A 17407-nucleotide genomic window follows, 5' to 3' on the forward strand; every position below is an offset into this window, starting at 1 on the left:
TCCGGCAACTAATGGAAGTTACTAGATCGCAGGCCCTGGTTCTCATGGGAGACTTCAATCACCCTGATATCTGCTGGGAGAGCAATACAGCGGTGCACAGACAATCCAGGAAGTTTTTGGAAAGTGTAGGGGACAATTTCCTGGTGCAAGTGCTGAAGGAACCAACTAGGGGCAGAGCTCTTCTTGACCTGCTGCTCACAAACCTGGAAGAATTAGTAGGGGAAGCAAAAGTGGATGGGAACCTGGGAGGCAGTGACCATGAGATGGTCGAGTTCAGGATCCTGACACAAGGAAGAAAGGAGAGCAGCAGAATACGGACCCCGGATTTCAGAAAAGCAGACTTTGACTCCCTCAGGGAACTGATGGGCAGGATCCCCTGGGAGAATAACATGAGGGGGAAAGGAGTCCAGGAGAGCTGGCTGTATTTTAAAGAATCCTTATTGAGGTTACAGGTACAAACCTGTAGAAGTGTAGAAAGAATAGTAAATATGGCAGTGGCTTAACAGTGAAATCCTTGCTGATCTTAAACACAAAAGAGAAGCTTACTAGAAGTGGAAGATTGAACAAATGACCAGGGAAGATGCATAAAAATATTGCTCGGGCATGCAGGAATGAAATCAAGAAGGCCAAATCACACCTGGAGTTGCAGCTAGCAAGAGATGTTAAGAGCAGCAAGAAGGGTTTCTTCATGTATGTTAGCAACAAGAAGAAAGTCAAGGAAAGCGTGGGCCCCTTACTGAATGAGGGAGGCAACCTAGTGACAGAGGATGTGGAAAAAGCTAATGTACTCAATGCTTTTTTTGCCTCTGTCTTCACGAACAAGGTCAGCTCCCAGACTACTGCACTGGGCAGCAGAGCATGGGGAGGAGGTGACCAGCCCTCTGTGGAGAAAGAAGCAGTTCGGGACTATTTAGAAAAGCTGGACGAGCACAAGTCCATGAGCCCGGATGCACTGCATCTGAGAGTGCTAAAGGAGTTGGCGGATGTGATTGCAGAGCCATTGGCCATTATCTTTGAAAACTCATGGCGATCGGGGGAGGTCCCGGACGACTGGAAAAAGGCTAATGTAGTGCCCATCTTTAAAAAAGGGAAGGAGGAGGATCCTGGGAACTACAGGCCAGTCAGCCTCACCTCAGTCCCTGGAAAAATCATGGAGCAGGTCCTCAAGGAATCAATTCGGAAGCACTTAGATGAGAGGAGAGTGATCAGGAACAGTCAGCATGGATTCACCAAGGGCAAGTCATGCCTGACTAATCTAATTGCCTTCTATGACGAGATAACTGGCTCTGTGGATGAGGGGAAAGTTGTTCCTTGACTTTAGCAAAGCTGTTGACATTGTCTCCCACAGTATTCTTGCCAGCAAGTTAAAGAAGCATGGGCTGCATGAATGGACTATAAGGTGGACAGAAAGCTGGCTAGATTGTCAGGCTCAACGGGTAGTGATCAATGGCTCCATGTCTAGTTGGCAGCCAGTATCAAGTGGAGTGCCCCAAGGGTCGGTTTTGTTCAATATCTTCATAAATGATCTGGAGGATGGTGTGGATTGCACGCTCAGCAAGTTTGCAGATAACACTAAAGTGGGAGGAGAGGTAGATACGCTGGAGGGTAGGGATAGGATACAGAGGGCCCTAGACAAATTAGAGGATTGGGCCAAAAGAAATCTGAGGAGGTTCAACAAGGACAAGTGCAGAGTCCTGCACTTAGGATGGAAGAATCCCATGCACCGCTACAGACTAGGGACAGAATGGCTAGGCAGCAGTTCTGCAGAAAAGGACCTAGGGGTTACAGTGGACGAAATGCTGGATATGAGTCAACAGTGTGCCCTTGTTGCCAAGAAGGCCAATGGCATTTTGGGATATATAAGTAGGGGCATTGCCAGCAGATCGAGGGACGTGATCGTTCCCCTCTATTCGACATTGGTGAGGCCTCATCTGGAGTACTGTGTCCAGTTTTGGGCCCCACACTACAAGAAGGATGTGGAAAAATTGGAAAGAGTCCAGCGGAGGGCAACAAAAATGATTAGGGGACTGGAACACATGACTTATGAGGAGAGGCTGAGGGAACTGGGATTGTTTAGTCTGCGGAAGAGAAGAATGAGGGGGGATTTGATAGCTGCTTTCAACTACCTGAAAGGGGGTTCCAAAGAGGATGAATCTAGACTGTTCTCAGTGGTAGCAGATGACAGAACGAGGAGTAATGGTCTCAAGTTGCAGTGGGGGAGGTTTAGGTTGGATATTAGGAAAAACTTTTTCACTAGCAGGGTGGTGAAACACTGGAATGCGTTACCTAGGGAGGTGGTGGAATCTCCTTCCTTAGAAGTTTTTAAGGTCAGGCTTGACAAAGCCCTGGCTGGGATGATTTAGTTGGGCATTGGTCCTGCTTTGAGCAGGGGGTTGGACTAGATGACCCCCTGAGGTCCCTTCCAACCCATTGATATCTATAATTCTATGAAGTAGAACGAGACTTTTTAATGGTAATGGATTTGTGGAATTAGCTCAGCTGCTGCTATCATGGAACTGTATGGCAGGATTTCCTGGTTCCTATGCTGCTATAACTTACAGGACCCATCACATTTTGAAAGCTCTATTTTAGTCTGTATCTGTCTATGTACACACAGTATACCGGGACTGCACATCCAACCTGCCTGTACAAAACATGCTTCTTACCTGGCTGAGGATCCGACCACATTTCTTTCCTATTTTTTCCACCAAATCAAAGACTGGGAAGTTCCAATTGTTTAGCTGATCCATAAGGGAGTCCAAGTTGTCCATGACAAGAGGCTCTGGGGCAAGGATAGGTTTGTTCTGCACCAAGAATCAAAAGAGAGGATTCTGATAGATCACAGATTTATGGAAAGTCAAACTAAAGAGGTAAAAGCGCTATAAACCTTGCGCCAAAATTAACCACTGGCGTAAGCAGGTGCTATTTCATTGAATACAGTGGAGGTACGCTTGTTTCCACCATACCTTAATTTAGCCCTTCTACTTCATAATTTTTGTTAAGCTGGAATTGATAGGTAATCCTGGAAATGAAAGATCAGTGTCTGATTATTACAGCTGTAGAGAGGTCATTCACTTTTATTGTAAAACTTGTCTTGAGCAGAAGAAAACATATTCATTTGTTACTTCCATATAGTGGACTGCGAGAGACTAACAACTGGAATCAGGCAACAAATTCCAAGCTAGTCTTACAGTGAATAGGAATGTGTAAGTAACATATTCAGATATAATAAAATAAGAACGCCTCTCTTGTTCCACTCTGAGACACTGAAAAGAAACCTTTTTTGAAATCTGAAAGAAGTCTCACCCTTTCCCTGCCTCCTACTCTTTATTCTCTCACAGCTCTTCATTTTCAAGTAATGACCAGAAGTGGAAACAAAAGGGTCAAAATACCTCTAGAAAAATCTTTTCTCCTGGCATATCCAGCTCTGACCAGAAGCAGAGATTGCTAGAAATGTTGTTCTCGTGAGAGTTTTGTAGTCTAATTGCACAGATTTAAGGGGCTTTAAAATTTTGACTAAACCTTTGCTTGCTTGTTTGAACAAAACTTACAACTCACTACAGTGGTCATATGAAAACATCAGCATATGCCAGCATTAGTCTCAGAGTATATGGTATATGAGGTACAAATGTCTTTCCTATATTTAGTACAGGAAATAACCATAATTGTGTAGTACCCTTTGGCAAATGTTAATTTCTTTAATGGTGACCACTGCATATCCTAAACAACATTACAAGGTTTACTAGGCCATTAAAGCGTTTACATGGCTAATCAGAAAGACCTGTACACATTGTACTGATAATATACACAATATTATTTCCATACCTTAGAAGCAAAGTTTTCAAAAATGTGTGCTTAAAGTTAGAATCCTAATCAAAATAGGTGGCTTAATTTTCAAAAATGCTAAGCACTCAACAGCTCCCACTGATTTGAATGGGTGCTTAGTGCTTTAGAAAATCAGATCTCCTATTAAAAGATACATAAATGTGGACATGACCCTAATTTATGCAATTATTTTTGAAAATCTTGTCCAGGGTCTTTAGACTGTATCATTCTTTCCCCAGTGTCTCGAGGTGTATTCGAATACAGTATGAAAGCATTATTTAAAGCAATTGTGAACTACCTCGGGTGGTATTAAAGGGTGCAACATGATAGTCTCAGGCGTGTACATTCTGCAGACAGATCCCTTCTGCATCTGTTCTTTAGAGCAGTCTGTCTCGTCGTCATTTTGTACAATATCACTGCTGTCACTGTTGTTGGTTTCATAGTCAGAGGTGGCTTGAGCTGGATCATCTACAATGCAAATAGGACTGTTTTGAGAGCTGTAAGACCCTACTAAAAGGCATTCTCTCTGACCATTTGAGTAATAACAACATGATCTCTGACTCACATACATACGTGCTGCTTGGCTAGGGCTGAAATCTGACAGTCTATTCAACTGCACTGAAATAGGTACCCCTGCAGGGCCTGAAAACTGGGACCACAGAATGAGGAAACTCTGAGGACTATTTTTAGGGTGGGCCAAATTAGGTGACAGAGTGAGATCACATTTATTGCACATTTTTAACCCTCTAAAACGGAGTTAATGTAGAGCTTATTCAGATTCCTCTTTATAAATATATGGGCCACACATGGTATATTTTTAACATACACAATTATTTTTACAGTGTATGGACTAAGTGCTGCCCTGGGATGAATATGACTCTCCCTGAAGTTACTGAAAACCCCAAGCACCTACATCTGAAGGCTGAATTTAGCTTCATGACTAGATATAAATATACAGATATTCTACTTCCTAGTTCCTGAGCAAGAGTTACAGTTCCATGTGTAAATTACACGGAGAAATGAAGCTGTCAGAAAGAACAGCTGCTGACAGAAAAGTCTGCAATGGAAGAAAGTATTAAAATTTTAGAAAGAAAATTTTTCTGGATAGAAAAAAGTTATAGGATTTCCAAAAGCCTATTTTATTCCAACTCTTGTAAAAATAAAAAGTGATAGAATAAAATACTGATGTGCTGTCTGTATCCTTCAAAACAACGTTACCACATACAATGATGTGATAAACAACCTGAAAAGCAACTTCCAGGGTCTATATATTACTGAATAATTTACACTTAAAATTAGTGAGTAAACACTCACACACTAAATGCTACATAATGTGCAGCTTCTGGATATCTAATATGGAGAGGAAATCAATATACGATTACCTTACTGAGGCATTAACTTTTGCTAAATTCATAGATTTCAAGGCTAGAAGGGACCTTTGTGATCATCTAGTCTGACCTCCTGTATAACACAGGCCATAGAACTTCCCCAAAGTAATTCCCAGAATAGATCTTGTAGAAAAATACCCACTCTTGATTTAAAAATGGTCAGTGATGGAGAATCCACCACAACCCTAGATAAATGGTTCCAACGGTTAATTACTCTCACTGTTACAAAATTGTGGAGGCCGCATGTCTAGCTCCCAGGCCAGAAACATGCCTGTCCCCATCCCTAGCTCACTTCTAGGGTATGTCCACACTGCACACTCCTTTCAGCAGCATGTACACTACATAGACTATACGCCCCCCTAGACGGGCATAAATAGCAGTATAGACAGTAAGGCACTGCTTAGGTGAGTAGAATAAAGACATGGCTTAACCCTGTGGATATGAACCTGGGTATGTACCCAACACGACCTCTACACACCCAAGCAGTGCCTCTCACATCTACACTGCGACTTCAGAAGTGAAATGCTCCTGCAGTGGGGAAAGACTCTGGCAGCTCCCTGTTTCTGGAGAATTTCCCCATTGCAGGAGCCTTTCCCTGCTGCAAGGAAATACGCCAGCAGCAGAAAAAGGCTCTGGCAGCTCCCTGCTGCTGAGCCTTTCCACGCTGCTTCCTCTCTGCCAGAGCCTTTCCTTGCCACAGTTAAAGGCTGTGACAGTGTGGAGCTCTCAGAGCCTTTCCCCACTGCCTCCCTCCTGCCAGAGCCTTTCACTGACACATGTAGCTACATAATGCAGTGTGAGTAAAAGCCTGCTTTTCACTGAGGCGTGTAGCTACACATATCCTACACACCGCTGCCAGTGGTGTGCAGTGTAGACATAGCTGTAACGTGGCTTCAATGGAGCCTGCCAGAGTCACCATGCCTTGAAAGGGATTTCCTGGCACAGAAGGGTCTCCGTGGTAACATGAATATGGCCTATGCTGCATTAACCCTTCTGCAGGTTGCCCACAGAATTGGCAGGGCCAGGGATATATCTCCACCCATCGTCTTCTCTGTTGCAGATCCCTGGACTTGAGGAGGCTGCTGAAATAACAGTTGACACCTCTGGACACTCACAACCACCCGTTGCATGGAGAGTGTCTTAAGGGGATGGCCTTGGCCTAGGACTGTTACTGTTCCAAAAGAAAGGAAATACAAACGTCATTCCTGTGATCTCACCCATGTATAATCTCTGTATTAAAAAAAAAAAAAAAAAAAAAGACAGGAGTGTCTACACACTCCCTCAACAACCACATTTTAGAGGAACAACTTTTTTGATTTTACAACCAGCAAATTACCTGTTCTAGTCAGGGCATGTGTTGTTCCATCACCTCTATCCAGCGCACCAGTGCCAGAACCTATTTGGCTATACGGTCTGCCACAGCTGAAACACAATATCAAGGAACATGAACATTAAAGAATCATGTAAATTACAGAGGAAAAGTCATCTATACCATTTCTTGATCCTAGTACAGGATTATGCCCTACCATATAATCTACAGTCCTTTGCGCAGTCAAAGGACAAATTCACAGGAATGCTCATTTTTTGATGGGCGTCAGTACTGCAAAAGGCAGCCATAAATGTGGCTTAACCAGCCAGCTAAGCTGGGTTTAGAGCTGCTTGCCACTGCCAGAGTGGTGCAAACGAGGCACATCATATCAGTGGATCCCATCCCAATATTATTTTTTAAAAGATGTTTATTATTTTCTAAGTTTACAAGTACAAAAGAGCAAATTGAAAATATAACACAATTACACTATAAAAAAAAGAATAAAGAATGAACAAGAGGAAAATTCACCAGGACCCAGCCCAGTCTTAAGTGATTCAAGTAGAATAGAGACATTTTTGGCAGGTTCCCCCTCCTGTCATATGCATGCTTAGAAACACATATATCATCATACGTAATATGAAAGTAAGGCAATGCTGTTGGACTTCAGTGAGAACATATCAAGTATAGTAGCACAGTATAGTAGGGGGATGTTTTGACCAATGTGTCAGGTAAATGAGCTGGCACTCAAATAGTTAACAAGCATGATAGATGACAAGTAGACACACTCACAATTCCCAGGAAATGGAAAAATGTTTTAGGAAAACAAAACAATACACAAAACAAAGCAAAACAAAAACACCCACCCACACATACCCACAGGCACCAGGCAGGTCTTCTGAAATATTTGCCTCTAAAGGTCTATTGGGATGCACTACAATCTATGCGTAATCATATTTTTTAAAACATTGTTTGGGTATTGAGTTCTGAGCCCATTAGCCTAATACAAAAATCTACCTAGTTACCTAGGTTACCATAACTGTAGTACCATCACAAACACCAATTAATAGAGCTGAAAGACCCCTGTATGATAGGGAAATATCATTATCTGCATTTTTCAGATGGAGTTGAGGCTCAAAGAGAAAGTAAGTGACCTGTCCAAGACCACACAGGAGGCCTGTGGCAGAAAAGCCAGGAACGGAATCAGCTCTCTTGATTCCCAGGTTAGTTCCTTAGCCACAAGAGCAATCTTCCTCATTTGATGCTTGAGTGAGGCACATTTTAAATAAATTAAAATAACTAATTTTCTTCAAATGGATACATACAGTACTTGTTCACAAATCTCTTCTTGCCCCATCTTTTGTTGGGAGCAGAACATTTATGATTTAGCAGCCAAGCAGCAGAACCACCTATAGTGGCAACATGCAGAACTAATTTGCCACAAAAATGACTTCCACTTTAGGAGTAAATGATTCAAAACAAGTTTCCTCCCAGGAATCTTCATTTATCTGAGAGTACAGCTCAACAGTGCTCAACTGGTTATCCTCTCCTCCTCCTAGACAAACTATCTTTTTATTAAATACACAAACACTTTTATATTGCAGAGAATGGAAAGATCAGGAAATTTGTAACAAACCACTCTTTTGCTTTGAACTGGATGGTTGCTTTAAGAACAAAGCTGCAGGTTTTCCAGTACAAAAAGGATCTGTTAGAGGGTATCAGTTTCGTTTCCGAGAGTCAGGAGTGAGCTTTGGACTGATTACGACTCCCCACCCATGCCCCCAGTTAGCTATGGTAATAATTCCTAATGTTCTTTGCTATAAAAAATTGATAAAGCTTTAGAACTATATTCTGAATTTATATCTGCTTTTTTGTTGTTTTTCTATATCAGAATATCTGTCTTGTCTTTTATATTGGACGCTTTGGAAGAGCTTGGTCGATGCTGTGTGTGTATGGTGCCTAGCACAGTGTGGTCTCAACCCTGGTTGGGATCTTTAGGAGTAACCAAAATACCAATAAATAAAAATAATATATAGGAGAGAAAAGGCATCAGAGTTGTTATCAACAGTTCCAAACACAAAATGCCTTAGGGTGTTTGTGGTTCTATACTGCCAGGTTAACTCTACATAGGGTGCATGCTGTGTGTAAGAAGGTTTTTTGGCTAAAATGATCCCACTTTCAAAGGGCTAAATGGGAATTCAGAAGCTATTTGTAATGCCTGGAGTTGCAAAATCCAAACAATTCAGGCACTGTATAATTTGCAATGAAAGAGATGCCGGAGCTCAAGCAATTTTTTTTTCTTTCCTAACATGGCAAGCCCCGAGGTGCAGAGGCTATGAACTGCCAGTCTTAGAGGTGTCAGGGGTCAGCCCTGGCACAAATTAAGCACTGAATTCAGGGATATCAAGTGAAAACACAGTGCAAAGGATGGCAAAAGTGAGCACACTGTTAAGACAGTCTGTAGGAAACCTGGGGCCTGATCCAAAGTCCTTGGAGGCAAAGGAAATCTTTTAATGATCGCAGAAGTGGGAACTCTTTTCATGATTTCAAGGGGCTTTGGATGAGACCGTTAGTGACTCTTACACTGGCAGAATTTTGTAACCTTGCTTACAAAACTAAAGGCTATTTTTGCAAGAGCACAATTATAACATTATTTAGATTGGTTGTTTAACATGATTAAAAATTGCATAAAGAAAAAACTTTTGTGCAGGTTCTATTGCACTGGAGAGGAACTGATTGAAATCCAAGCCTTACCTTTTGGTGTTTTGTGATGCCATCAGACCTTCATGATGTTATGAGTGAGAGTGTATGTATGTATTTATGTTGTGCGTGCTTGCGTTCTCTCTCACACCCACACACACCCCACCCCCAGAAGTTCATCTCTATCTTTAGTCACCATCTCATCCTGTTACTTCGGAATCTGCAGTATGAGGATTGAAGCTTCACTCTCCTATGCATTCAATGTTAAGGTTGTGCTCTGTCTAGTTATGTTTTTACCATGTGATGATCACCACAGTACCTGAACATCCTGCTAATGTTCTTAGCCTGCCTGGGATTTGATACTTTAAAGAAGGAGCCATTTTAACAGTCTAAGGGCAGGTCTACACTAGGGGATTAAATAGACCTAAGTTACACAACTCCAACTACAAGAATAATGTAGCTGGAGTCGATGTAGCTTAGGTTGACTTATTGTGGTGTCTCCACCGTGCTGGACTGACGTGAGAAACTCTCCCATCAACTTACCTTATGCTTCTAGTTCCGGTGGAGTCGATGGGAGAGGCATCGACGGTCAATTTAGCGGGTCTTCACTAGACCCACTAAATCAACCCCTGGTGGATCGATCACCGCAGCATCGATCCACGGTAAGTGTAGACAAGCTCTAAGTTAAAAAAACAGAGATCCTATGTATGTTATTGGTTTTATCCCATTTAAAAGTGCTTATCAAATTCAAATTGGGTAAATGCCCAAATAATGAGGGCCACAAAATTGGACAATGTGGATGATGTTGAATGACTTATTGATTTGTGCTGCTACAGCATTTAGGAAAGCTGGCTAGACAGTTTAATTGCCAATTAGCCTGCCACACTTCACTCAGGTGTGGAGTGTAAGACAAGCAGAGCCAAAACCAAGTGCTGAATATATGCCACTAATCTCCTGGGCCTGGAGCACACTGAAGACAAGGGAAGTCTTTTAATTGACTTCATCTGACTGTGGATCCAGTCTCCAATGAGCAGCAGCCTTATAACTGCTGGGCAGTGAGAGAGAGAGCAGAGCTACTAACTCTTGTAAGTTTTTTGTTTGTGTTTAATGTAGAATTATGTATTCTTTCCTTCATTGTTTTTACCTCATATACCACGAACACATAATAGCTTACATTCTGAATATCCAGCCTTGAGATAAGTTATTATCACTACTCATGCAATCAACTCTCAGTGACATTTTCTTGTGGGATAACCCAATCTGTCTCCCTTAGCTGTTATTTTATATATTATATTTATGTGAGCAGTGGGTACATTATTTATGTGTTAGGGGTTCAGCTTGTATCTGCAGAAGTGACATCTGTATACCAGTAACAAGTAAATTGTTATTGTTACTGATGATTCTGCAAGAGTGTTCACGGTAAATGATGATATTTATTATTAGTATTTTAATGGATCACATTTATATTTGCATTGACAACACTGATATTTTTGGCTGGGGTACTAGTTGAGTTTAACAATATGTTTATTCCAAAACCTAAATGTTTTGTTTCAAAAACCGGGTAAGGTTGCTAAATGCCAACAATGTAGTTACTTATCACAGCAACTACTTGCAGCCTCAGCTTCGAGCATCCCCACCTAACTCCACACTCAGCAAACTCCATCAACAGACAATAAAAACGGCACTCATCAAAAGTCATGTGAATAAGTCAGTCAAAAAAACCACTGACTATTTTCGAGAAATCAATGAACTAAACCCCTGGGACTCAGATAGCACATCAACACTTTCTAGTATCTAATCCAACATTATCTCAAATGAAACAGACCCCTATTGTAAACTGTTCTCTTCTCATTGACCCCAGGTCACAAAAACATAACTGCTGAGACCAAAACTAGCAATGTGATGAGCTTGACTGCTTTCATGCCAATCTCCAACAGGGTTGAGACACTTCACACCATGATACTGAAATTTCTCAATGTTGCATTGGACACACATTGCTGAGTCCATTATTCAGGTTTCACTTCAACTGAATCTTTTTGGAGACATGAAACAACAGTACTTCCAGGTGGTGACCACCCAAGTTAGAAGATGTGTTCTCTTAAAGCAACTAAGAGTCACTTAGAGTATGGTATGACTACATCATTTTGTAATATTTGGCAGTAGCAACAGACTTCTTCATTCCAATTGCTTCTTTAAAATATTCACTACCATTACTATTCTGTGTATTTGTCTCCACCTCTGGAAGGATGTAATCCATTCAGTCCATCTTGAGGCAAAGCCCACTGCAATGCAGACTTAGTTTAATTATATATAGTATTGTGCTAGTTACAGGTACTGTATAACTTAGGAGAAACTGTGCATTTTGAAAATGCTAAAGGCAAAAAGCTAGCATGGCATAAATACATTGGGCATAACTATAAAATGTACCTGGGATAGGGGAGAGGAGGATGGACAGTCCATTTGAATTTCAAGTACAATAGTTTATCTCGAACATTTAAGCTTTTGCCTGCATCAGAAAAACTGACCCACTGTGGATCTTTGGTCTGTACTTTTCCAAATCCTAGGTGGCTGACTGTCATCTCTGGAATAAGGTTTGTATATTGAAACACTGGAACATGACCCTGAAGTCTGTGTTATTGTGACTTGAGTGTGGCAAGAAAAACACATTTCATTAACATGAAAATTGAGATTAAAAAATCACAGATCAATTTTCTATAAATCAGACTACATACTCAACATAAGTAAAAGCTTTTAATTGCAGTTAATTGTTTTGAACTTTAAAAATACTGTTTAGCATTGAACTAAACCATTACTGGCATACAGTGAACTACTTTAATGTGGGGAAAATTATATCAATATACTGTGCTGAAATAAATCAAGAATATGGATAAGAAAAAGGGAAAAACAAGCAGATGTCTATCAAATTAACATCTTACCTGCTACAGATGACAGGGGGCCCCATAATCTGCTCTGAAAGGTCAGGTGTGCTCTGAGGAGAAGTTAAAACCTTGGGTGGTTTCAGGGTTTGCTTGGTGTCAGTAGGGTCTGGAAATTGCACAGAAGAGGTTTTGCCAGTGGGACTGGTGGCTGGGGTTCCCTGAATAGGTGAATGGCATGGGGAGGTGAGAGGTGAAATGTTTGGCGGGATACCTAGCAAGAAAAAACACTTTCTTCAATTCAAAAAAGTCAATATACAGATACATCAATTCACTGTATGCAGAGAGAATTACTTCTGAAATACACAGAACAATTACAAAAAAAGTCTCCACACTGGGCCAGGACTCCACTAGCATAAATTGGCAAAACTTCATTGACTTCAGTAGAGCTATGCCAACTTCTACTAGTTTTACACATTTAGGGCATATTCCCCATTGATAAGGGCATACAAGCAGTATACACAAGTGAAAGAACATGGTAGGAAAATATGGGAAGGCAGCATGCTCCAGACTATATGGTATCAGACTGGGAGTCAGGAAACTTGGGTTTTATTCCAGGCTCTGCATTGATTTTGGGCAACCCACTTAATATCTTTGTGTTTCAATTTCCCCATCTATAAAGTAGAGACAAAAATGCTTACCCGCCTTTGTAATGAACCCAGAGTTCTACATATGAGTAGGTAAGCAATAAGCCAAACAGTAATATTTTAAAATAAGGATAATATATTATCCTTTCATCTTGAAGGGTTCCAAAATTTTTAGGAACTAGAGAAGACACACGCTCAAGCACCACTGAGATAGAGTTGCCTCAGTTGTGGCTCAAAGGGGATCACCTCTGGGATGAAGTGCAGCACCCAACCCAGTGCACAGATGAGATGTGACCAGGTTCATGTGGCCTTTGTGGCTCCCAACACCTGGCCCTGCGGTCCTCCTACATCCCACCCCAAGAAGCAGCAAAGTGACTGGAAAGAAGCAGTGAAGGTGGGTCCTTTAGGCCTGTCTAGCGAGACCTTAAGGAAGCAGTCAATCAGAGCCCAGCAGACTCAGATAAAAGGAGATGCAAGGCCTTATGAGGTCAGTTCCTATTTGATTTGCTTAAGCTGGATTTGCAGGGAGAGAGAGGACCTAAGAAGACCTAAGAAGCAGCAACAAACTGGAATCAAGCAGTGTGAAGATGCTATTTATACGATCCCTGGTCTGGCACTCATAGTGGGTGGGCCTAGGCTTCCCTACCTGTCATAGGCAGAGTGGTGTAAACCCTGGAATGGGTTCGTTTGGACTTTTTGATTTGGCTGGAGGGCCAAGGCATGCAAGACCCACCATGGTCAGCCAGCAACGAAAAAAACACTGCAATATTACACCCAGTCCCCCATTACAAGACATTCTGAGCCAAGACCATTGGGCAAACCCCCACCCTTCATGATGCACCCATAGCAGAAAAGACCTTAAAGTCTCATACAAAAGACTCATGAACAATAAGCTGCAAGGACATAAATGTGTGTATTTTAGAAAGATGAAGGGCTGAGTCAAGCCGGCTGGAAATTGTACCTGAGGTTACAGGGAATGTTGCACCTTCAGATCTACTAAGCCATATTTTTCATGCTCAGCCACCCAGTTCCTTTATCATGTTTATTTTCATTTTTATTTTAGGTCTACAGAAAATGTTATCTTTTCTTGTTTGAAAGTTTGTGTTGTGGCAAACTAACTAAACGTATTTTGGGTAAAACAGTCATCTCTGAATAAGATAATAATGTTGATTTAAGATAATGAAGCATTAACCATAATAGTAAAGGCTTTTGATGTTTGCATCTTTCTAGAAATCCACATATCCTCAATATGTCTTTCTGATGTCCTCTATTACTTTAAAGGAGGAAAAATATGGAACCTTATTTAATGGTGACCATTCAAAAGTCAAAATTTTCTGACACAAATGCATCTGACAAAAATGCATCCACAGGCATCTGATGAAGTGGGTATTCACCCACGAAAGCTTATGCTCCAATATGTCTGTTAGTCTATAAGGTGCCACAGGACTCTTTGCTGCTTTTACAAATCCAGACTAACACGGCTACCCCTCTGATACTTGACAATTTGCTGACAGTTATCACACAGTAATATTTGAGATACCACCATTTTTCTCTGTACCAGGGTAGAAGCACATTTCTTCTCTAGGGAACTCAAAATTACATATCCATTATTTTAATCTCTTAGGTTCTCATCTTGGCTTTATTCCTTTGTTTATAACTGCTACTCTGTTATTGTGATATCTATCTACTTCTACTTCTAACTCATCACTGTGGTATCTGAGCACTTCTCTGCCCAAAGGACCCTCAGGTTCTTTATATATTGTATACATGTGGTCTACACAGAAATCTCTTTGCCCAGTATGGAAATGCAGTCACCTCTGAGGAATGACATACTAGTGCACAGCAGCTATATAACAGCTTAGGTCAGGAAGTAAAGCAGAAGGCTGCATCCAATGCTGCAAAGGGAATTTTCGGCAAGCAGTATGTAGTCTGTAATTAGCCAAACAGCAGTTTGGTCACAACAGTAGAGCTAACACCCCCAACTCTTGCAAAAAGTGCCAGGATCTTTAATGCTCTTAGGGGCAGTGGTGAGCTGGAGCTGGTTCGCACCAGTTCGCACGAACCGGTTGTTAAATTTTGAAGCAGTTTTAGAACCGGTTGTTAACCCGCTTCCCTGCAGGGGGCGCTGAGGTTTTGATGGGCTCTGGCCGGGAAGTGATGTAATTCCTCCTCCAGCCGCCGAGGGCGCTGACTGCGGGAGCCATGTGGGCTGCCACCTGGCCCTGGGCACGAGCCCTGGTGCTGCTGCTGCTCCCCCGACCCCTGGCCCTGGGGCTCCCGCTGCTGCCTGGTGGGTCCCCGGCTGCTCTGCTGGACCTGGGCTGCGTCCTGCTGCTCAGGCTTCTCCGAGCTGCTCTCCCCGTGAGTTCCCACCACCCTGCCCGCAGCCAGCCCCTGCCTCCAGCCAGCCCTGCACCCCCTGCCCGCAGCCAGCCCCTGCCGCATGCACCCCCTGCCCTGTATCCAGCCAGCCCGTCTCCAGCCACCCCTGCACCCCCTGCCTGCAGCCAGCCCCTGCCGTACCCCCTGCCCTGCCTGCAGCCAGCCCGTCTCCAGCCACCCCCCGCACCCCCTGCCCGCAGCCAGCCCCTGCCGCACCCCCTGCCCTGCCCGCAGCCAGCCCCTGTCTCCAGCCACCCCTGCACCCCCTGCCTGCAGCCAGCCCCTGCCGCACCCCCTGCCCTGCCTGCAGCCAGCCCGTCTCCAGCCACCCCCGCACCCCCTGCCCGCAGCCAGCCCCTGCCGCACCCCCTACCCTGCCTGCAGCCAGCCCCTACCTCCAGCCAGCCCCTGCCCTGCCTCCAGCCAGCCCCTACCTCCAGCCAGCCCCACACCCCCTTGCCTCCAGCCAACCCTGCACCCTCCTGTCTCCAGCCAGCTCCGCACCCCCTGCCCTGCCCGCAGCCAGCCCCGCACCCCCTTGCCTCCAGCCAACCCCGCCTCCTCCTGTCTCCAGCCAGCTCCACACCCCCTGCCCTGCCTGCAGCCAGCCCCGCAACCCCTGCCTCCAGCTAGCCCTGCCCCACACCCTGTCTGCAGCTGACTCCACATCCACTGGTGCCCTGCAGTTCCCAGGGCAGTAACCCTGCACACCTGCTTCAATGAGGGGGACAGGGAGCAACTGGGACCCACACATGTGCACACCCTAGGGTGACCAGACAGCAAGTGTGAAAAATCAGGACGGGGATGGGAGGGTAATAGGAGCCTATATAAGAAAAAGACCCCAAAATCGGGACTGTCCCGAGGTCACCCTGGCACACCCCCAGGGAGTGGCGGGGACCCACACATGTGAAACGGAGCTCATTTCTAGTTCAGGCCCATCTTTTTAAAAAAGAACTTTAGGCAGGGTTAACACATACCCGTATTTTCCCGGACAGGTCAGGCTTTTTGGTTCTTAAATCGCCATCCAGGAGGAATTTTTAAATTTTAAAAATTTTTAAATTTTAAAAATTCCTCCTGGGAAAATACGGACATATGGTAACCCTGTTGGCACAAAAAATACATACTGGGGCACATCCCTTAAATCAGAACTTTTTATAGGGAACCGGTGGTTAAGATTTTGGCAGCTCATCACTGCTTAGAGGTGAAGGATCTTGGCTTTGCACTTTATTCAAAGGGCCATCTCCCTTGCAGCATATTTGCTGCTCCTCACAAAGAAGTGAAGCAAATAGCTCTGCATTAAACAAATTCTATTAGAAATCCTGTGTTGTACATAAGCAATATCACGGCATTGCATTCAGATGCGTAATTAACCTGACAGCTGGGTGGCTGCCAAATTTTTGAGATATTTTACTTCTACCCAGAATGCATCTGCTATGCTGCTGTAACACAATCCCGTACCAAGCATGCCATAACATTTTAGAGACATCAGCAGCATAACAGGTGCAGTGAAAAAACAGCAGTGAAAGAGTTAAAAAAAAGTAAATGAAGAGAATCTTTCTAAAATGAAAATATTTTCCCTCTTTCAGAATGGGAAAAGGTTTGTTTATAAATTTTTATAAGGAGGGGATAGATGGAAGAGAAATAAGAAAGATAAAGAGGCACAAATCTCCTACAGCTTTAAATTGTGTGTGGATTTTATATTTGTGGCAGATTTTTCTAGACAGTAGGGTCAGGATCATGCCAACATTTCCATTATAAACTTTCTTTGATCATATGGGTGAAATCCTGACCCTATTCATGTCCATGGTAAAACTCTTATTGACTTCAATTGGCTGAGATGTCACCCATCTCAGGGGAGTTATCAAAGTTTGCTCCAGGCTTGAAGTTGAAAAACAATTTCTTCTAGCAAACATGGCTGACCGTGATCTAATAAACATGCAGATGTATTTTCAAAATGGTCTCTAATTTTGGATTCCTTGGGGCCCAATATTAGGCCAGGAAGACAGGTCCCACGTACTTCCCTTTGATCAGTGGATTTTCAGCACTTCTGAAAAACAGCCTCAAGTTGTTTCAAACTGATCACCAAAATCAATGGCTACTTTTGAAAATTTCAGCTCATATGTGCTGATTTAGAAAGAGAAGCCATGGTAACCATCTTTATTTGGTGCTTGAGAGCATGCGGAAACATTCTCCTGGACTCCAATGTAAGTCAGGTTAGATAGCCATCTATAGACCACTGATGATTTCAAAAAACTGTTCTACTGTAAATGTTATGATCAGTTA

General features: G+C 43.1%; 1 protein-coding gene across 1 annotated transcript in view; it reads right to left on the reverse strand.

The window, feature by feature from the left end:
- The window catches only part of PDE3A (phosphodiesterase 3A), a 359524-nt gene that overhangs the window by 38655 nt on the left and 303462 nt on the right, over window positions 1–17407 (reverse strand). The window contains exons 6-9 of the mRNA XM_037915985.2: window positions 12156–12369; window positions 6550–6635; window positions 4124–4293; window positions 2667–2804 (exon numbers count right to left, since the gene is read on the reverse strand). Of these exons, the coding sequence (XP_037771913.1) occupies window positions 2667–2804; window positions 4124–4293; window positions 6550–6635; window positions 12156–12369 (608 nt within the window). The remainder of the gene's footprint in view (window positions 1–2666; window positions 2805–4123; window positions 4294–6549; window positions 6636–12155; window positions 12370–17407) is intronic.

Source organism: Chelonia mydas, chromosome 1, assembly GCF_015237465.2.
Source record: "Chelonia mydas isolate rCheMyd1 chromosome 1, rCheMyd1.pri.v2, whole genome shotgun sequence".
Taxonomy (NCBI): Eukaryota; Metazoa; Chordata; order Testudines; family Cheloniidae; genus Chelonia; species Chelonia mydas.